The following is an 18188-nucleotide window of genomic DNA, read 5'->3' as shown; positions in this document are numbered from 1 at the left end:
GAACCTTTCGGATAGTGAAAATCACTATCCGAATCCGAATCCGAAACTTCGGATATCCGAATATCCGAAAAAGGAAAAAATTTGTTTTAATAATAAAAACCATACATCATCTTAAGAAATCAAGTTCTAAATCCAACACATCAAACATACAAAAACCAAATAACAAGTTTCTAAATTCAACAAACCAAGCATTAAACAATATATGGAGTTTTTTGTTGGAGACGGTAGCCGTCGACCGCCGTGACTGTGAAGTTGTGATGGTGGATGGCGATGGGATTGGTGGTGGAGACGATGGTGGATGGCGACGGGACTGGTGGTGCTGGACTTGTGAGGTTGTGATTGCTGGAGACGGTAGCTACCGTGACTCTGCGGCGGCATTATGACCGGCGATTGGAAGAATGGTAGTGGCGATGGGTTAGTGAGAGGAGGTGCTGCAGATCTTGTGTTAGTGAGAGAAGGAGGCGTCGTGACTTATGTTAATATGTTATGTGATATTGTGATCTAGGGTTTCCTTATTGTGTATATTATAAAATAAAATAAAATAATATTAAAATTCAAATACCAGATAATTCGGATAATTCGGATATCCGAAAAATCTGAAAACTACCATCCGAATCTGAATCCGAATTTTCGGATACGGATAGTCGGATAATTCGGATACGGATACGGATTCGGATAGTTTTGAACACCCCTAGTTATTAGTCATATTAGGTTATAATGATTGGTCATGCGTGTTTAATACGTCATATCAGGTCTTTAAAGTTATCGTAGCTATTAATGCATGAGGCGTGATGTGCCTTAATATGCCACATAACTCTTAATGAGTTCAAGTGTGTTATATATGCCATGATAAGTTATAACTGGCTAGCCATACACACGTGAATACGGCGTACTTGGTCTTAAGATTCGTACAGGTGTGGTTCATGGGACAGCGAAAACAAGTTAAGGCTTTAGGCCCAGACTCAGTTAAGGCCTACAAATCCAACAAAAAACAGTGCATACAGATATATTATAATGAGTATAGTAAACTCAAATTAATGTAGTTGTGTGGTGGTAGGCTTGGTTGTTACTAAAGTATAGGTTATTAGCTCAAAACTTGTAATAATCAATTTTTTTCTTAACAATTGTCATGAAAAGGCCCCAAAATCTTGTTTCGATTTAGGCCTCCACATTCGTTGAGCCGGCCCTGGATTCGTAATTGCTCTTCATCAAGCATGATGAGCCCAACAAATAATATTTGGCCTTAAAAAGTAAGATTATGATGTAATTAGTCATACTATGTAGCATGAGTTATAACTTGACATACATGTTTTATGGATCTAGTCGCATTGGCTCTTAAAACCCACATAGTTCTTCACGTGCCATATTAGGCCTCATGATCTATAATATATATAAACGAAAACATAAAAATCTTACGTGTCGTGTTTTGGTCGCTCCCCTTTTTTTGGAGTCAACATATTTGCTTGATTTTTAAATGGAAGTTTCTCATGCATTTGACCCGAATTCACGGGTATATGTCTTATCAAACCCATATATTTTTTAAACGGGTTATAACACCTCATTAAATTAAAATTCAATCTCACCAAATATTTGATTTAAAAATCCTATAAGGTAGGGATATATTAAAAATTAATATCTGATTTATTTGAAAAAAGATATATATTATTTATAATTAAAAAACCAATTTTGAAGTAAAAAAAATATACGGGTCTTGAGTTTCATCAAACCATATAGCTTTTAAACCGGGTTATAACATCTCATTTATTTGTGAAACAATTTATCATCAAATTATAAGTATATTATTAACTTTAGTACAATAAAAAAATTAAAATTAAAATAATAAATAAATATTAGAAGCAAATAATATAAAACAACCCCGTAATACGGGGGTTAAAAACTAGTGTAATATATATGAGATCTTAATTAGTTAGATGATCTTATAACTAGTCATTCTATTGGAATGACTTGAAATTGGTCACACACGTCTTGATGCGTCATATTATCTCTTATGGGATATGATAGCTTGTAATGGGGCATGTTGGATCTCAATAGGTCATATTAAGTCTTTATAAGTTTAATTACATTGTAAAGAGTCATATTATGTCTTAACGAGTTGTAATTGGGTATACCCATCTTAATAGATCATCTTGGGTCTTAAGATCATGATAGCTCTTAATGAGTCATGTTGGATCTCTACATTCCATATATTATATATGTGTTAATTTGTTGTATTGTCTTGTAAGGAACCATATTAGGTCGTAATATGCTATAATTTGCCAAAAATGCCTTGATGAACTATATTAGTTTTAAGATTTATGATAATCGTTAATGAGACATAATGGGCCTTAATATGTCATATCATGTCTTACAGGCCTAGATTATATGGTAATGAGTCAGTCATATAATGTTAAAATGAATTGTATTTGGTCATGCGCGTCTTATTGAACTATATAATTATGTCTTAAAGGTCATAATAGCTCTTAATGGGGGCACTGTGGGCCTCAATAGGTACCACTAGGTCTAAGTGTAATAGAGTGTTGCATTATGTCATATTTGGTGTAGTAGCGTCATGTCGACCTCAAGTTCTAGCCCGGCCACCTAATCTGTAGATGTGGCTTGCACAATATGGCGCAATCACACCCAAATAATAATTACTATATTTGACAGTAACAAAATAATATTGTGTATTACATTGAAATTATTTAGATTATGTAAGTCAATTGAATGCTAACTATCCTAGCTTAGGAAATTATAGTCTCAGGGTCCTTTCTACTTTACTTATTAAAATAGTTAATCTTGATACCTAACGTAAACAACCTCCAATGTAATCGTGATTCGTGCATCATCTAATGTAGCTATGACGGACCTACTTAGCAGCATGATAGACTCTTCATGGTATAGTAACAGGTGAAGCTTAAACTAGTAATGTAAAGCTCGTATCATATAGTTGCCCCTCCCTGCGCTAAAACTTGCGTGAACTCTAGGATCCAACTTGCTATTTTGAACACAATCAATCACGTTGGCTAAATTTGAGTTTTAGACAATTACAGCATCTTAAAACTAAGATATTGTAAACAGGCTATTATTTGGATAATAATTGACATATTGGCAATGGTTATAACACGTTTTGAGGTTCATAATGTTAAGATTAAAATAAAGTGGACCATTAACTAAAAAGGTATAAAAATGTATAGCTATAATAAAGGTGGTCTAGCTAAGTGAAGAGAACAAAAGTGTAAAGTGGCTTAAATAGTTAGAAGTTAGATATTTAAAGGAATGCGTTCTTTGTTCACTTCACCAACATTCATAATATTTTAGCATATTTATGGAACAAAAAATGTTGTTTGGCAGGGTATTCTTGTAATAAAAAAGTAAACTAAGCCATCGTTCCCGTACCTTATGAACCTCACTTGTGTTATCACCTCTTCTCCTTTGTCGCGTCGCTATTAAAAATGCAAACTCTCAAATTGAAACCCGAATCAACCCCTCTAAACCCTAAGTCAGGGCCGTCTCGTGGGTAAGTGTAACTCCCCGAACCCGGTAGCCTTACTTTAGCGTCGGATTTACTCATAAACACAGTTCTTACAAATCAGAGTTCATTAAAACTTTCGCGGAATATAAAAAACTTTCATGAAACCTTACAGCAATCCAAAACTTGCCTTAATTAAACATTATTGTCTTTCAAAAATAAACGTCAATTACATAAAACATCTTGAGTCTTCAGATGCCAGTCTCCTATTCGCCCACCATGTGCCCGCTCAAGCTAGCTGTCTCATTCTACTCACCTGCGTGCATACTAAAAGTCAGCTACGATGAGTGAGTTCTAGTTAATCGGACGCCATACAATACATATACATACATACATATCCGAAGATACATATCCATACTTAACTAGTTACCCTTCTGTTCTACATACATACTTACTACCATACATACATTCATATCTACAATCACTAACCTCAGTCTACCGAGAGTACGTTCATAGTCCGTCGTCTATACATGTACTCAAGGTCGTGAACACGTAAAAGGTCCGCAGTCCTTACCTATGTTCACCATTCATGGTACGTGCAAGGTCCGCAGTCCTTCCCTATACCATCCTACATCCACAACACGTACAAGGTCCACAGTCCTTCCCTATGTTGCAACCTAATTCATAGCACGTACGAGGTCCACAGTCCTCCCCTATGCTACCACAATACAAATACATAGCACGTACGAGGTCCGCAGTCCTCCCCTATGCTACCACAATACAAATACATGGCACGTACGAGGTCCGCAGTCCTCCCCTATGCTACCACAATACAAATACATAGCACGTACGAGGTCCGCAGTCCTCCCCTATGCTACCACAATACAAATACAGCACGTATAAGGTCCACAGTCCTTTCCTATGCTGATGCCTATCTATAATACGTATAAGGTCCGCAGTCCTTAACTACGTTGTCGTCTATTATCTGTAACACGTATAAGGCCCACCGTCCCTATCTACGTTTACGTCTATCATCTACATTACGTATAAGGCCCGCAGTCCTTAACTACGCCATCACCAGCCGAGTCTATGTCCGACAGAAGCTAGAGGGATTTGCCATCCTAACTTACTATGTCGAACGTAGAACTCACATACCATTCGTGTACCTGTATACACATACTTCACATATACAATAATTACATTAAAGCATAAGAACACTCTAGGCGTTCTTTACATCATTCATTTAACAACCATACCCCTTGTCGATACGTGCAATATCCGAAGATCGTTCACGCCCAGACAAGTATTCATTTGTAATGTTCATACATCTTCGATATATAATATTCGTATCTTTATTTTTTAACCTGACAGTACGCGCAATATCCGAAGATCGTTCGCGTACCGACAAGCAATCATTCATATCCATCACATATATCACATATGGCATACACTTATCACTTAGGATAAATGTATTAACAACACATCGAGTATGCACACAGCCCCGAAAACATAACAAGGAATGGGGCTAGAAACTCACCTGAACTCTGCTTCTTCCTCCGATAGTTGTAAATCCCTTCTTTAACTGAGCTCGGCTGACTGTATAAGTTACATGTATCAATACTCGCCTGATCTAATCTGGTGGCCTAGTATTAGCTTACTTTTACTTATCGTTTTTAATTTATTTTCTAATCGAACTTGACTTTAGGCGAAGTTAAACCTTAGGCGAACTTAGCTTTAGGCGAAGTTAAACCTTAGGCGAACTTAGCTTTAGGCGAAGTTGTCATCAGGCGAACTTAGCTTTAGGCGAAGTTGTCATCAAGCGAACTTAGCTTTTAGGCGAAGTTGTCATCAGGCGAACTTAACTTTTAGGCGAAGTTGTCATCAGGCGAACTTAGCTTTAGGCGAAGTTAAACCTTAAGCGAACTTAGCTTTAGGCGAAGTTAAACCTTAGGCGAACTTAGCTTTAGGCGAAGTTGTCATCAGGCGAACTTAGCTTTGCAGGCGAAGTTCATCAGGCGAACTTAGCTTGCAGGCGAAGTTGTCGGCTGCAGCTACTGTTCGTCCTTAATCATCTTCGTTTCTTAACCAAATAACTCGATTTAGGTATCCACGGAATCGTCTGACCACCGCCTACAAACCCCAACCATCAAATCGGCCTAACATCGATGTTTAAAGGGTGCGATTTAAGCATATAGGTTACGGGTTCTTTTATCAATCGATTAACCCATCAAATCTTAACCATTTTCAGTAAGATTAGCTTTGTAGGATTCGTTTTTACCATACAAATACCGATCTATCATTTCTATACTAACCCAAACCTAAACGAACATGTTCTCGATATAAACGTACCGTAAATGAGTCGAACTACGAACACGAGCTGGTCTTGTTGCTTTGGTTTGTCACGACGATCTAGCACCAACGAGCTCGGGTCCTCGCCTTTGGATCTTGGTTCGGGTTGTATGTTTTGGAGTGTGTATAGATTATGATGGAAATGAAATGAGGGTTTAGGGTTTTAGGTTGGTTTAGGGGATATTTATATCCCTTAAAGCCCATGGACCTAAAGCCCATTCTCATTTAACCCATTTCCATTAATCTAAATCCATGATCCGTTCTTTACTCGATGTTAATTAATTAATAACGCGAACTCACTAAACGTAACTTTCTTTATTCAACATTATAAATTTTAGGATGTTAGAAGTCTTCCCTCTTTAAAGAGGTTTCGTCCCCGAAACCTAGCTTATTTCTTGTAAAAGGAATACCTTTTTTTTATAATCGCACACTTTATCGAATCACCTTTGCTTTCTGAGTTATCCTTCTTACTCCCGACTTTGCAGCCATCGAATGGTGGTCATGTATTTTAGCTATTTAAGGTAGCTTGCCCATGAGACCCTCGATGTACCAAGACTCGTCTCATCCTTCCAAGGGCTTCGATTAGTACTTTTAACACTATTGTCTAAAACAACATTTCATCATAACATAATAACCATTCATAACCAAACTCAATATATCACACGTCACTGATAAACATAAGTTTTAAACCTTAACACAAAACAAGTTCTTAAGCAAATGTAATTTAATAAAACCATTGCATGAGCAATTATTCCTTCATCAAGTGTTCCTCTCTGCATTTTCCCCAAGTCTTTATCCTTTCGTACCTCCTGCCCCTGATTCCTAACAATCCCTAGTCATGTGGTCAGCTTTTCCGCATTTGTAGCACTTTGGACGATCAGGGCATTCTCGAGAGTAATGCCCACTCTTTCCGCACCGATAGCACCTGTCTGTCCCAGTCCTGCATCCTCCCTGGTGCACTTGCCCACACGTCTTACATGCATCCTTGTTCCCAACCTTGGCCTTCCTCTCATCAGTTGTTGTCACCATCTCGCCAGACCGCTTAGCAGAGGTAGCCCATTTCTTCTCCTTCTTTTCCTCCACCACCACATCGTCCTCAGCCAGGTCAGCATAAACCACTTCTGCAAGTTCAACAGCAGAGTCAAAAGTAGCAGGTTTATTTGCCCTGACTAACATGCGGACTTTTTGTGGCAATCCCCTCACATAACATTTGATTCTCTTGACCTCAGTGTCAACCAAATCAGGCACCAACCTAGATAGTCGGTTAAATTCAGTAGTATACTCACGATGCGTCATCATACCGGCCTTTAAATTCAGGAACTTCATCTCCGTCCTTTCAACCTCGGCATCTGCACAGAACTTCTTCATCACCAACTCTTTCAGATCGTCCCATCTCAACGCCTTGATCTCATTCCTAGTCTTTCTCTGCTCCACACTTTCCCACCAATACATAGCTTCTTCCTCAAATGACTGAGTAGCATAACCCACAGCTTGGTCGGGACGGCATTCGCTAATGCGGATAATCTTGTCCATAGTGGTTATCCATTGGAGAGTAGCGATTGCGTCTCCCAACCCAGTCAGCTTCGGCGGGTCGCATCCTTTGAAGGACTTGTAGTTACACCCACCTCGACCTCTCTTCCTGTCATCAACTTTCACAGACCTTACCTCACTTGAATCACCCCTTTCCCTCTCATCATCCTTTCTACCATTACCACCTGCCCCTTCAACAGTTCTTTCACGGCTTCCAGCAGACCCTCCCGGAGTAATATTCTTCACAGCAGTGGCTACAGCTTGAACAATAGCTGCTTGAATTGCGGGATCCAGTTGAACTCCTTCATTGTTTTCCGGGTTTCTTCCAGCTGCGCTTCCTTCAGTTTCGGTGTTGGAAGCTGTCTCAACCGAAGGTTGCTGGACACGACGAGGCCTGCCGCGTCGTCCAGTGCGACCTCCGGCTCCAACAATGTCTCCAGCTCCAGCCATCGTATTCTAAAGGGGAAAACACAAACATCATCACTCAATGAACTATTTAGTACAAGGATAGCAAGGCTAACAGGTAATAACAGTGGCCAGCTGTGACTAGCTGATCACGTTGCTTTCCGTGTCCTATACACTTCCCTTTATGAGTCTATTTGTGCTGGTTCTACTTAAGCAGTTAGTCAAATCAAACAATCAATTATTCCTATCCCTATCGTTCACATATCTTTTCTTTCTCATTAACATATATCATTTAATCATACACTTTACCTTTACTGATCTTGCTTGAGCGACACATGACATTCTTGAACTGGCATCTTCTTTCCTTTCTTACTTAAATCCCATTTTCTGTTCGAGTCTAAGCATGTAGGATGCTTAAATCTCTCGAACTCATGCTCTGATACCAACTTGTAAGGCCCCGAACCCGGTAGCCTTACTTTAGCGTCGGATTTACTCATAAACACAGTTCTTACAAATCAGAGTTCATTAAACTTTCGTAGAATATAAAAAACTTTCATGAAACCTTACAGCAATCCAAAACTTGCCTTAATTAAACATTATTGTCTTTCAAAAATAAACGTCAATTACATAAAACATCTTGAGTCTTCAGATGCCAGTCTCCTATTCGCCCACCATGTGCCCGCTCAAGCTAGCTGTCTCATTATACTCACCTGCGTGCATACTAAAAGTCAGATACGCTGAGTGAGTTCTAGTTAATCGGACGCCATACAATACATATACATACATACATATCCGAAGATACATATCCATACTTAACTAGTTACCCTTCTGTTCTACATACATACTTACTACCATACATACATTCATATCTACAATCACTAACCTCAGTCTACCGAGAGTACGTTCATAGTCCGCCGTCTATACCTGTACTCAAGGTCGTGAACACGTAAAAGGTCCGCAGTCCTTACCTATGTTCACCATTCATGGTACGTGCAAGGTCCGCAGTCCTTCCCTATACCATCCTACATCCACAACACGTACAAGGTCCACAGTCCTTCCCTATGTTGCAACCTAATTCATAGCACGTACGAGGTCCACAGTCCTCCCCTATGCTACCACAATACAAATACATAGCACGTACGAGGTCCGCAGTCCTCCCCTATGCTACCACAATACAAATACATGGCACGTACGAGGTCCGCAGTCCTCCCCTATGCTACCACAATACAAATACAGCACGTATAAGGTCCACAGTCCTTTCCTATGCTGATGCCTATCTATAATACGTATAAGGTCCGCAGTCCTTAACTACGTTGTCGTCTATTATCTGTAACACGTATAAGGCCCACCGTCCCTATCTACGTTTACGTCTATCATCTACATTACGTATAAGGCCCGCAGTCCTTAACTACGCCATCACCAGCCGAGTCTATGTCCGACAGAAGCTAGAGGGATTTGCCATCCTAACTTACTATGTCGAACGTAGAACTCACATACCATTCGTGTACCTGTATACACATACTTCACATATACAATAATTACATTAAAGCATAAGAACACTCTAGGCGTTCTTTACATCATTCATTTAACAACCATACCCCTTGTCGATACGTGCAATATCCGAAGATCGTTCACGCCCAGACAAGTATTCATTTGTAATGTTCATACATCTTCGATATATAATATTCGTATCTTTATTTTTTAACCTGACAGTACGCGCAATATCCGAAGATCGTTCGCGTACCGACAAGCAATCATTCATATCCATCACATATATCACATATGGCATACACTTATCACTTAGGATAAATGTATTAACAACACATCGAGTATGCACACAGCCCCGAAAACATAACAAGGAATGGGGCTAGAAACTCACCTGAACTCTGCTTCTTCCTCCGATAGTTGTAAATCCCTTCTTTAACTGAGCTCGGCTGACTGTATAAGTTACACGTATCAATACTCGCCTGATCTAATCTGGTGGCCTAGTATTAGCTTACTTTTACTTATCGTTTTTAATTTATTTTCTAATCGAACTTGACTTTAGGCGAAGTTAAACCTTAGGCGAACTTAGCTTTAGGCGAAGTTAAACCTTAGGCGAACTTTGCTTTAGGCGAAGTTGTCATCAGGCGAACTTAGCTTTAGGTGAAGTTGTCATCAGGCGAACTTAGCTTTTAGGCGAAGATGTCATCAGGCGAACTTAGCTTTTAGGCGAAGTTGTCATCAGGCGAACTTAGCTTTAGGCGAAGTTAAACCTTAAGAGAACTTAGCTTTAGGCGAAGTTAAACCTTAGGCGAACTTAGCTTTAGGCGAAGTTGTCATCAGGCGAACTTAGCTTTGCAGGCGAAGTTCATCAGGCGAACTTAGCTTGCAGGCGAAGTTGTCGGCTGCAGCTACTGTTCGTCCTTAATCATCTTCGTTTCTTAACCAAATAACTCGATTTAGGTATCCACGGAATCGTCTGACCACCGCCTACAAACCCCAACCATCAAATCGGCCTAACATCGATGTTTAAAGGGTGCGATTTAGGCATATAGGTTACGGGTTCTTTTATCAATCGATTAACCCATCAAATCTTAACCATTTTCAGTAAGTTTAGCTTTGTAGGATTCGTTTTTACCATACAAACACCGATCTATCATTTCTATACTAATCCAAACCTAAACGAACATGTTCTCGATATAAACGTACCGTAAATGAGTCGAACTATGAACACGAGCTGGTCTTGTTGCTTTGGTTCGTCACGACGATCTAGCACCAACGAGCTCGGGTCCTCGCCTTTGGATCTTGGTTCGGGTTGTGTGTTTTGGAGTGTGTATAGATTATGATGGAAATGAAATGAGGGTTTAGGGTTTTAGGTTGGTTTAGGGGATATTTATATCCCTTAAAGCCCATGGACCTAAAGCCCATTCTCATTTAACCCATCTCCATTAATCTAAATCCATGATCCGTTCTTTACTCGATATTAATCAATTAATAACGCGAACTCACTAAACGTAACTTTCTTTATTCAACATTATAAATTTTAGGATGTTACAGTAAGTTAAATGAGGCCATGGCTTTAGGCCTTCACTTTTAGAGGGCCTCCATTTCAAATCAAAGTTATGTATTATGAGATTTTGAAATTAGAGTTCTTTAGAATTAGTAACTCATTGTTAGGCCACAAGCTAATGAGGATTGCATCATATCCGTTATCAGTGCATATCATACATATTCTATAGTTCTTGTATACTCTTTAGCGCTATACGCATAAAGAAAAGAAAAGAAAAAGGCCTTAACATTTTAGTTAGTTTTAGACCTCCGAGAACATTGAGCCGGCCCTGCCCTAAGTCACACGAGAAGAAGCAACGCAAACTAAATGAAATATTAAAAATACATACCATAAAATACTGGAATTTAGTGTGAATCAAACAAAGACTGCATATTGCACACACGTTAGAAACGTAAGGGGGAGTAAACCTTAAAAATATTTATTGAAAAAACAGGGAATCCGATGAGGTGAATAAACCCATATTAATGAAAACTAAATAAGAAAGTGACCAAACGCGTTTAAGACAAATACAATGTCTTTTTCTTCGTGGGCCTAGCCCAATATCACAATCACGTGTATGGCATATAAAATAATTAAAACCATGGATCTATCCATCCAATTACTCATCAATGTAACATATGCCCCCATGTTTCCTCACCAATGGGACGTATAAATTCAAAAAATTAACAAACCACATATATTATATCACTAATATATATTTTTTTTTCCTTCTTTAAACAAATCATAATGAACTATAATTTTGTTGGTGTATAGGGCTATATGGGTGGAGTATAAACCCCACTGTATAGCTTTATACGGGGCGTATAGTACAGGATGGTGTTTAGTGTTCTTAGGAAATCCCAATATAAATCATCTTAACCACTTGTCATCACAAATACAATAATTTATGCCTACTAGTTACCATTAGGAGTGTTTATCGGGTCAACCTGACCGGGTTTCGGGTTAATCGGGTCGAGTTAGTCGGGTTTTCCTTAAAAAATATCTAACCCATAACCCGACCCTATTAAAGTTCAGGTTATTCGGGTTTCGGGTTATTCGGGTTAACCATGTTACTTTATAATTTTAAGTTGTTTTTTGTGTCTATAACTTATAGGTTGCAAAATTTCTCATTCCACTCAATTTTCAATTTATTTTACAAGTAATTATCTTATAATTGCATATATAGGCCTGTAAACGAATCGAACCGACATGAATAAAGGCATGTTCGCGTTCGTTCATTTTACTTTTAACAAACACAGACACTTAATTGAACAAATATTTGTGTTTATGTTCGTTAGTTAAAAACTAAACATGTTCTTGTTCGTTTATTTAAAATCTAAACGAATAGTTCACGAACATAATTAAACAAAGATAAACGAACATGAAGGAACATATATGTACATACATTAATGAACACAAACATACATAAACGAACATAAATGAACACATTTAAAGAGCTCAAGCTTGTGGTGCGTGCATATAATGTATATGTGTGAACCCTCGGGTGGGCAAAAGTGAAATTGCACTAATTTTGACGTTATTTTACTAATCTCGTGAAAATAACGTTAAAAGTGGCGGAAGGTTAATCAGGCATCATGTGGTGGCGTTGATAGCCGAAAGACAAGGGTACATGCACCGATCAGCCGGTGTCCCGATGATTGAGTGTTATGTGTCTTATGTCCAAGGCTTGATGCAAAACTACTATCGAGCCGGGGGTCTCACCGGAAGCAGCCTCTCTATCCCTATGGGTAGAGGTAAGGCTGTCTACATCTTACTCTCCTCAGACCCTACCATAGCTTTGCTATTGGTGGGATATACTGAGTACGATGATGATGATGATGATGATGATGATGATGATGAAATGAACACATTTAAATAAACACAAACAAACAAATATAAAACATATTAGGATGATAGAATTTCTAAATGCAAATAATATTTAATAATTTTCTATTAATATCTAAACGAACATGAATGAACTTAAATGAATGTTAGAAACGAACGTTCACGAACATATATAATAGAACGAGTGAAATAGGTGTTCATGTTTGTTCGTTTAATTAAATGAACACAACATAAATGAACTTTCCGCCGAACAGTTCATGAACAATCCAGGTTAATCCGAATAACCCGATTAATACTTTTTGACCCTATTTAACCCGACCCGAATTAGCTTGTTCAGGTTCGGGTCGGGTTAATCGGGTTCGGGTATTTTGAACACCTCTAGTTACCATCATCACCACTATGATGGGGTGGTCAGGAAGGTTTTCTCAAACGAATTCCTTCCTAAAGTGGTCAGGGTTTCAGGTTACAGGAAAATTTGCCAAAACTCTCTTTCAAGAACAAATGTGTATTTGTTGTTCTAAAAAAAATGCCTACCACTCTATAGTTGCCAATTAAACGATACTCGTTAAATTCAGTTATTTATGCCCATCCGTTACCATTTTAATGGCACACGTTAATTTCAATAATTTATACGTATCCGTTACCAGTTTAAGAATAAATGTTAGTGATCGTTAAACGCTTCATCTAGCGAAACGGTGTTAGAATAATTGTCACATGGTGTATTTTCTTCTCTACCCAAACCCCACACTCCCATACACCAGATATGGTCCTGTAAAGCAACCAGCATAATTTCACACAATTTGTTGGCATATAGCATTTTTTCACATTCTAATTTAATTTTGAAAAAGAAATGAAGTAAAAAAGAAAAAGTAAGTATGGGTTAGGACCACCTAGATAAGGATGCGCATGCATTAGCAGCTCAGACATCCATTATGATCATTATGTCACAAACTGGACCATGTTCCTTGTTGGGCATATGTTTAGATCTCATGTCTCAAGATTATACATATAGGTTTCATATACGATATAATAACATTATTAAAAGCTTAATTAGTAACATCCCAATTCTTAAAACACAAATCAATAAACAAAAAACCCGAAAGGCCGAAATTCACACGATTACACATCCATTCGATCTTGAACCACGTTAATCCAAAGGTTGCGAGTTGCTTTGTTCCATATACGGTCTAACAAACAAACGTTCTTAACCCAATGGCTGCGAGTTGCTTTGTTTCATACACGGTCTAACAAACAAACGTCCTTAATCCAACGGTTGCGAGTTGCTTTGTTCCATATAAGGTCTAACAAACGTCCTACGCCACCATACCTCAAACGCTTTCTGAAGATTCGGGCAGTTATCACCCGCTTTCAAGAAGCTACTTAACCACCCGAGCATCACGATCTGCTGCTCCTCGAGCGGGAGTGTTAATATGGTCCTCCCGATCCCTTCCTCCACAACCTTCCGATCAAACGACTTGCACCCGTGTTGTAGCCAGCTGTAATCATCGATCAACGGTTGTAACCAAGTCTTTAACAACAAATGACGGGTGTCTTTACTCGATAATATTTCACCTCTTCCGATCCCAACAAAGAGCCTTGCGGTTATACAACTGATGTGGTGTCGGTACACTATTGGCACCCGTGGGTGCAGCCCGGCTAACTCTTGCTGGCTAGCCCACATGACCGCGTACTCGTCAGCCGTGTGTCGATCAGCTAATATATCAAGTAGCCATGACATGTTATCGGCTTCAATAACCATTTGTTTGACCAACTGGTCTTTGACTTCAGTTGGTTTTTCTGTGAAGTCCGGTTGTGCCACTTGTCGGAACGAAGTCAACAACGAGCTCAAACAGGTCATGCATGAGGCGTAAATGGTGTCGTTACAAAGGTCAACCGACGTCAAAGAGGTCGAGCTTGGGTTCGACTTATTATTTTCTCGTAATAGTTTAAAGACGATGGATTTCATTTCCCGGCGGCCTTTTTCTTCGGTGCTTTTGAGGACTAGTTGGAGGACGTGAGAGAGGGTGTCATTGGCCGGTTTGGAAACATCGGATGCGACCCGTTTTAGAATTGGGCTGACCCCGATTCCTTCGGTTTGGAGACGTAATACCGAGGACACGACCCGTTCTTCTTCTTCCTCTCCTACCCAAGGAACTGCTTCAAGGAAATCTAAGCATGATTCCATGCATGTCTTGAACCCGAGTTGTTCTGCAACCTACAATTAGTTTTCAACAAATGCATAAATTAAGGAAGTTGACTAGAATAAAAAAAATACTAGGTGTGTACATGAAACCCAAAAAACCGATCCGTAAGAGAAAAATTCGAACCAAGATAATCGAACCCAAACGATTTGGTTTTATGTTATCGTACAAACCGAGTTTTCAGTTCAATTTTGCATGTAATCAGAGCCAAAAAATCTGAACTGAACCGAAATTATGGAGTTTCATTTTTGGTTTTGAATAGGGAGGTAGCTTTGTTGGGGCCAGGGGTGGCCCCGGCCCCCTCCGTTTTTTCGCTCGGTAGTGTGAAGTTATCCTTTTTCGGCCGAAATATTTTATATATAGTGTATATTTACATGTTTCTGACCGAAATTTTGAGCCCGGCCCCCTCCGTTTTTTGCTCGGTAGTATAAATTTATTCTTTTTTTGCCCGAAAATTATTTTCATAGTGAAAATTTACCCGTTTGTGCTTGAATTTTGAGCCCGGCCTCCTCCATTTTTGCGCTCGACAGTGTAAATTTATCTTTTTTCAGCTGAAAATTTTTATACATGGTTTAAATTCACCCGTTTCCGACAGAAATTTTGAGCCCACCCCCCTCTAGTGTTTGAATTTTTTTTTATAAATATTGAGTCCGGCCCCCTCGACGTGTCCGGCCCCCTCGACGTGTATGTCCAAGCTTCGCCACTGGTTTTGAAGGTGAAGTTATTAATAAGAATTTAATAAATGATATAGCCTAAATATTTTGGCCCAAATATAATAATCAATTAATCATTAATTAACAAAACCATTAAGGCCCTAAAATTCAATATCATGGGCCAATTTTCTTTTTGGCCCAAAATTTTCAAGCCCAAATGGTAAAACCAAAAAAACCAAACTCAAACCGATAACCAAAGCCAAAAAAACCGAAATCGAACGGTAATTTTTTAATTTTTGGTTCGATTTTAGCCCAAAACCGACCCATGCATACCCCTACAGAAAACCATGTTAGCATTTAAACTATCCAGCTTTTACCCATATGAAAACTATAACAGAAAATCAACAAAACCCGTTTTAAAGATAAATTAACCGGTCCTAACCAAGTAGGCCTCACTGATCCAAATTAAATAGAACCATTGAATCGGCTCACAAATTCAGTTAGCAACCCTATGTTGAATTGAGCATGAATGAAGTTAGATAGTTAAGTGCTACAAGATCGCTCGACCATGTATGTAGCTTCACTTAATAACCTTTACAATCTTGATTATTAGCATGCACAAATGTTATCGATCGGTGATAGTCATACAAATGTATCATTTGAACCCAAAGAAAATAGATATCGACATCTCGTCAGCATATAGAAAATGTTTAATGCTATTAACTCATAAGCCATAAGTCAACCAATCCTCATCTAGACAACTACTTCAATTAACTGCAGAACTCATTGGTCAATCAAATGTAATAAAGACTAATAATATCTTTCATCATAACCTCATGTATACTGACAAACATTACAGGCAAATGGTATGCAAGTAAGCAAGCTACATTAACAGTCAAACCGCAAACCGTTAAATATAAAAACTAAATGTCATCACAATTCACATGATCACTCGCAAAACACAAATCTAAGCGACTCTAAATCGACTAAAATAGAGATCAAACTTCAAAGTTAAATGCAATAAAATACAAACAAGAACAGATCGATTACCTTAAGAATCCGAAGCACGCGCGAAACACTTTGTTTGATCAGCCTCTGCTTCAAATCCTTACAATACATTAACCCAACGGTCTCAACATATGTTTCGACATCCTCACAATCATCAATCTCAATACAATGAAAGCTCGGATGCTGAGCCGATAACTTCTGAGCAAAAAACAAGCTGTTTTCTTCAACAACAACTTTATGCACACTCAATTTCACAATAAACCCTTGTTTACCAAACAACACAACTTTCAAATCCCCTGTTCCGGGTTCACCGAACTCGATCGATACCTTCCGTGGCAAGTTTTCGGTGTTGGGTTGTCTTGCAGCCGTTCTTTCGGCCACAATGGCTGCACCAAGCACAGGTGGTTCAGTGACAACAGTTTCAGACTTTGAAGATGCACGTGATGATTTCTTTTCAAGTTCTTGTGAGTGTTTTTTGTGGCCAGATGGGGTTGATGATGATCTTGGTTTGTTTAAAGGCTGTTGTGATTTGAGGGTTTTTTGAAACATAACAGGTGAAGGGCAACACCAAAACCCTTCTGGTGTTACTGCAATTGGTACATTTCTAATCTTGGTTTGCCCTTGTTCCACTTTCTTAACCCTAATTTCTGCCATTTCATCACACTTCAGACCTCAAGTTTTTAATAAAGATTCAAACTTTCTTCATTTTTCTTGATGGGTTTCAAGAAACTGGATTGAAATATGTAAATTAACTCCAAATTATCAAGAAAGCTTCAAACTTTATTCATTTTTCTTGGTGGGGTTTAAGAAAACTGAACAGAAATATGCAAATTAACACCAAATTATCAAGAAAGCTTCAAATTTTATTCATTTTTCTTGGTGGGTTTTAAGAAAACTGAACAGAAATATGCAAATTAACACCAACTTTCCAAGAAAGCTTCAAACTTTATTCATTTTTCTTGGTGGGTTTCAAGAAACTGAGTACAAATATGCAAATTAACACCAAATTTCCAAGAAAGTATCAGTTTTTCTTGATGGGTTTCAAGAAACTGAGCTGAAACATGCAAATTAACACCAGATTTCCAAGAAAGTATCAATTTTTCTTGGTGGGTTTCAAGAAATGAGTAGAAATATGCAAATTAACACCAAATATCCAAGAAAGAATCAAACTTTGATCATATTTCTTGGTGGGTTTGAAGAATTAGAGATGAATGTGGATCAAGATTTGTGGAAAGCCTAGAAAGAGATGATAAAGAGATTGTGGGTAAACTGTAAAGCAAGAGAAAGCAGGAAAAGAAAGAGGTGGAAATGATTACAGAATCCAAATTGTATATTATGAACCGTCTGAAACAAGGAACAGAGTGACCCCAAAGAAAAGATAAAAGGAGTATAAATGATGCTTTTTCAGTAACTACTGTGTAGCAATTTCAGCTTTTGATTTTAAATTAGGGTCTGTGGGTGTGTGGGCACATCATTCACTGTTCTCTTTAAACATACACTGACTGGCTAATGGGTTGTCTGTCAATCTTGTTTTCACTTTCTTTGCTTTTCAAACTGTCTCCATCTTTACTAAACAAGATTCAAGGACACTTAAATGATTAAAAGGTTAGGACTTTACTTACAATCTATAAATTTATGAGAGTAGTTTTAGGTTGTGTTTGTTTTTTATTATAAAGTCTGCAAGGAGCCTATGTCTG

General features: G+C 38.4%; 1 protein-coding gene across 2 annotated transcripts; it reads right to left on the bottom strand.

The window, feature by feature from the left end:
• Nucleotides 1-13476: 13476 nt before the first annotated feature.
• LOC143595757 (BTB/POZ domain-containing protein At3g50780-like) lies at nucleotides 13477-17952 on the bottom strand. 2 transcript variants are annotated; one of them, XM_077074705.1, is made up of 3 exons: nucleotides 16534-17952; nucleotides 13929-14844; nucleotides 13477-13814 (listed from the first exon to the last, which is right to left on the bottom strand). In XM_077074705.1, exons 1-3 carry the CDS (start codon nucleotides 17143-17145, stop codon nucleotides 13777-13779), a joined length of 1566 nt encoding a protein of 521 aa, XP_076930820.1. In that variant the 5' UTR covers nucleotides 17146-17952; the 3' UTR covers nucleotides 13477-13776. The 2 variants fall into 2 exon arrangements, with proteins under 2 accessions (XP_076930820.1, XP_076930816.1); XM_077074701.1 differs by lacking the exon at nucleotides 13477-13814 and having other exon boundaries at nucleotides 13823-14844; nucleotides 16534-17162; nucleotides 17328-17952.
• Nucleotides 17953-18188: the final 236 nt, after the last annotated feature.

This window comes from Bidens hawaiensis, unplaced genomic scaffold, assembly GCF_021521415.1.
Source record: "Bidens hawaiensis isolate Kalapana, Puna unplaced genomic scaffold, B.hawaiensis_p1.1 tig00001721_1, whole genome shotgun sequence".
NCBI classification, from domain to species: domain Eukaryota; kingdom Viridiplantae; phylum Streptophyta; class Magnoliopsida; order Asterales; family Asteraceae; genus Bidens; species Bidens hawaiensis.
Note: the sequence above shows the minus strand (reverse complement) of the source record. Positions and strands in the feature narration are given on the sequence as shown.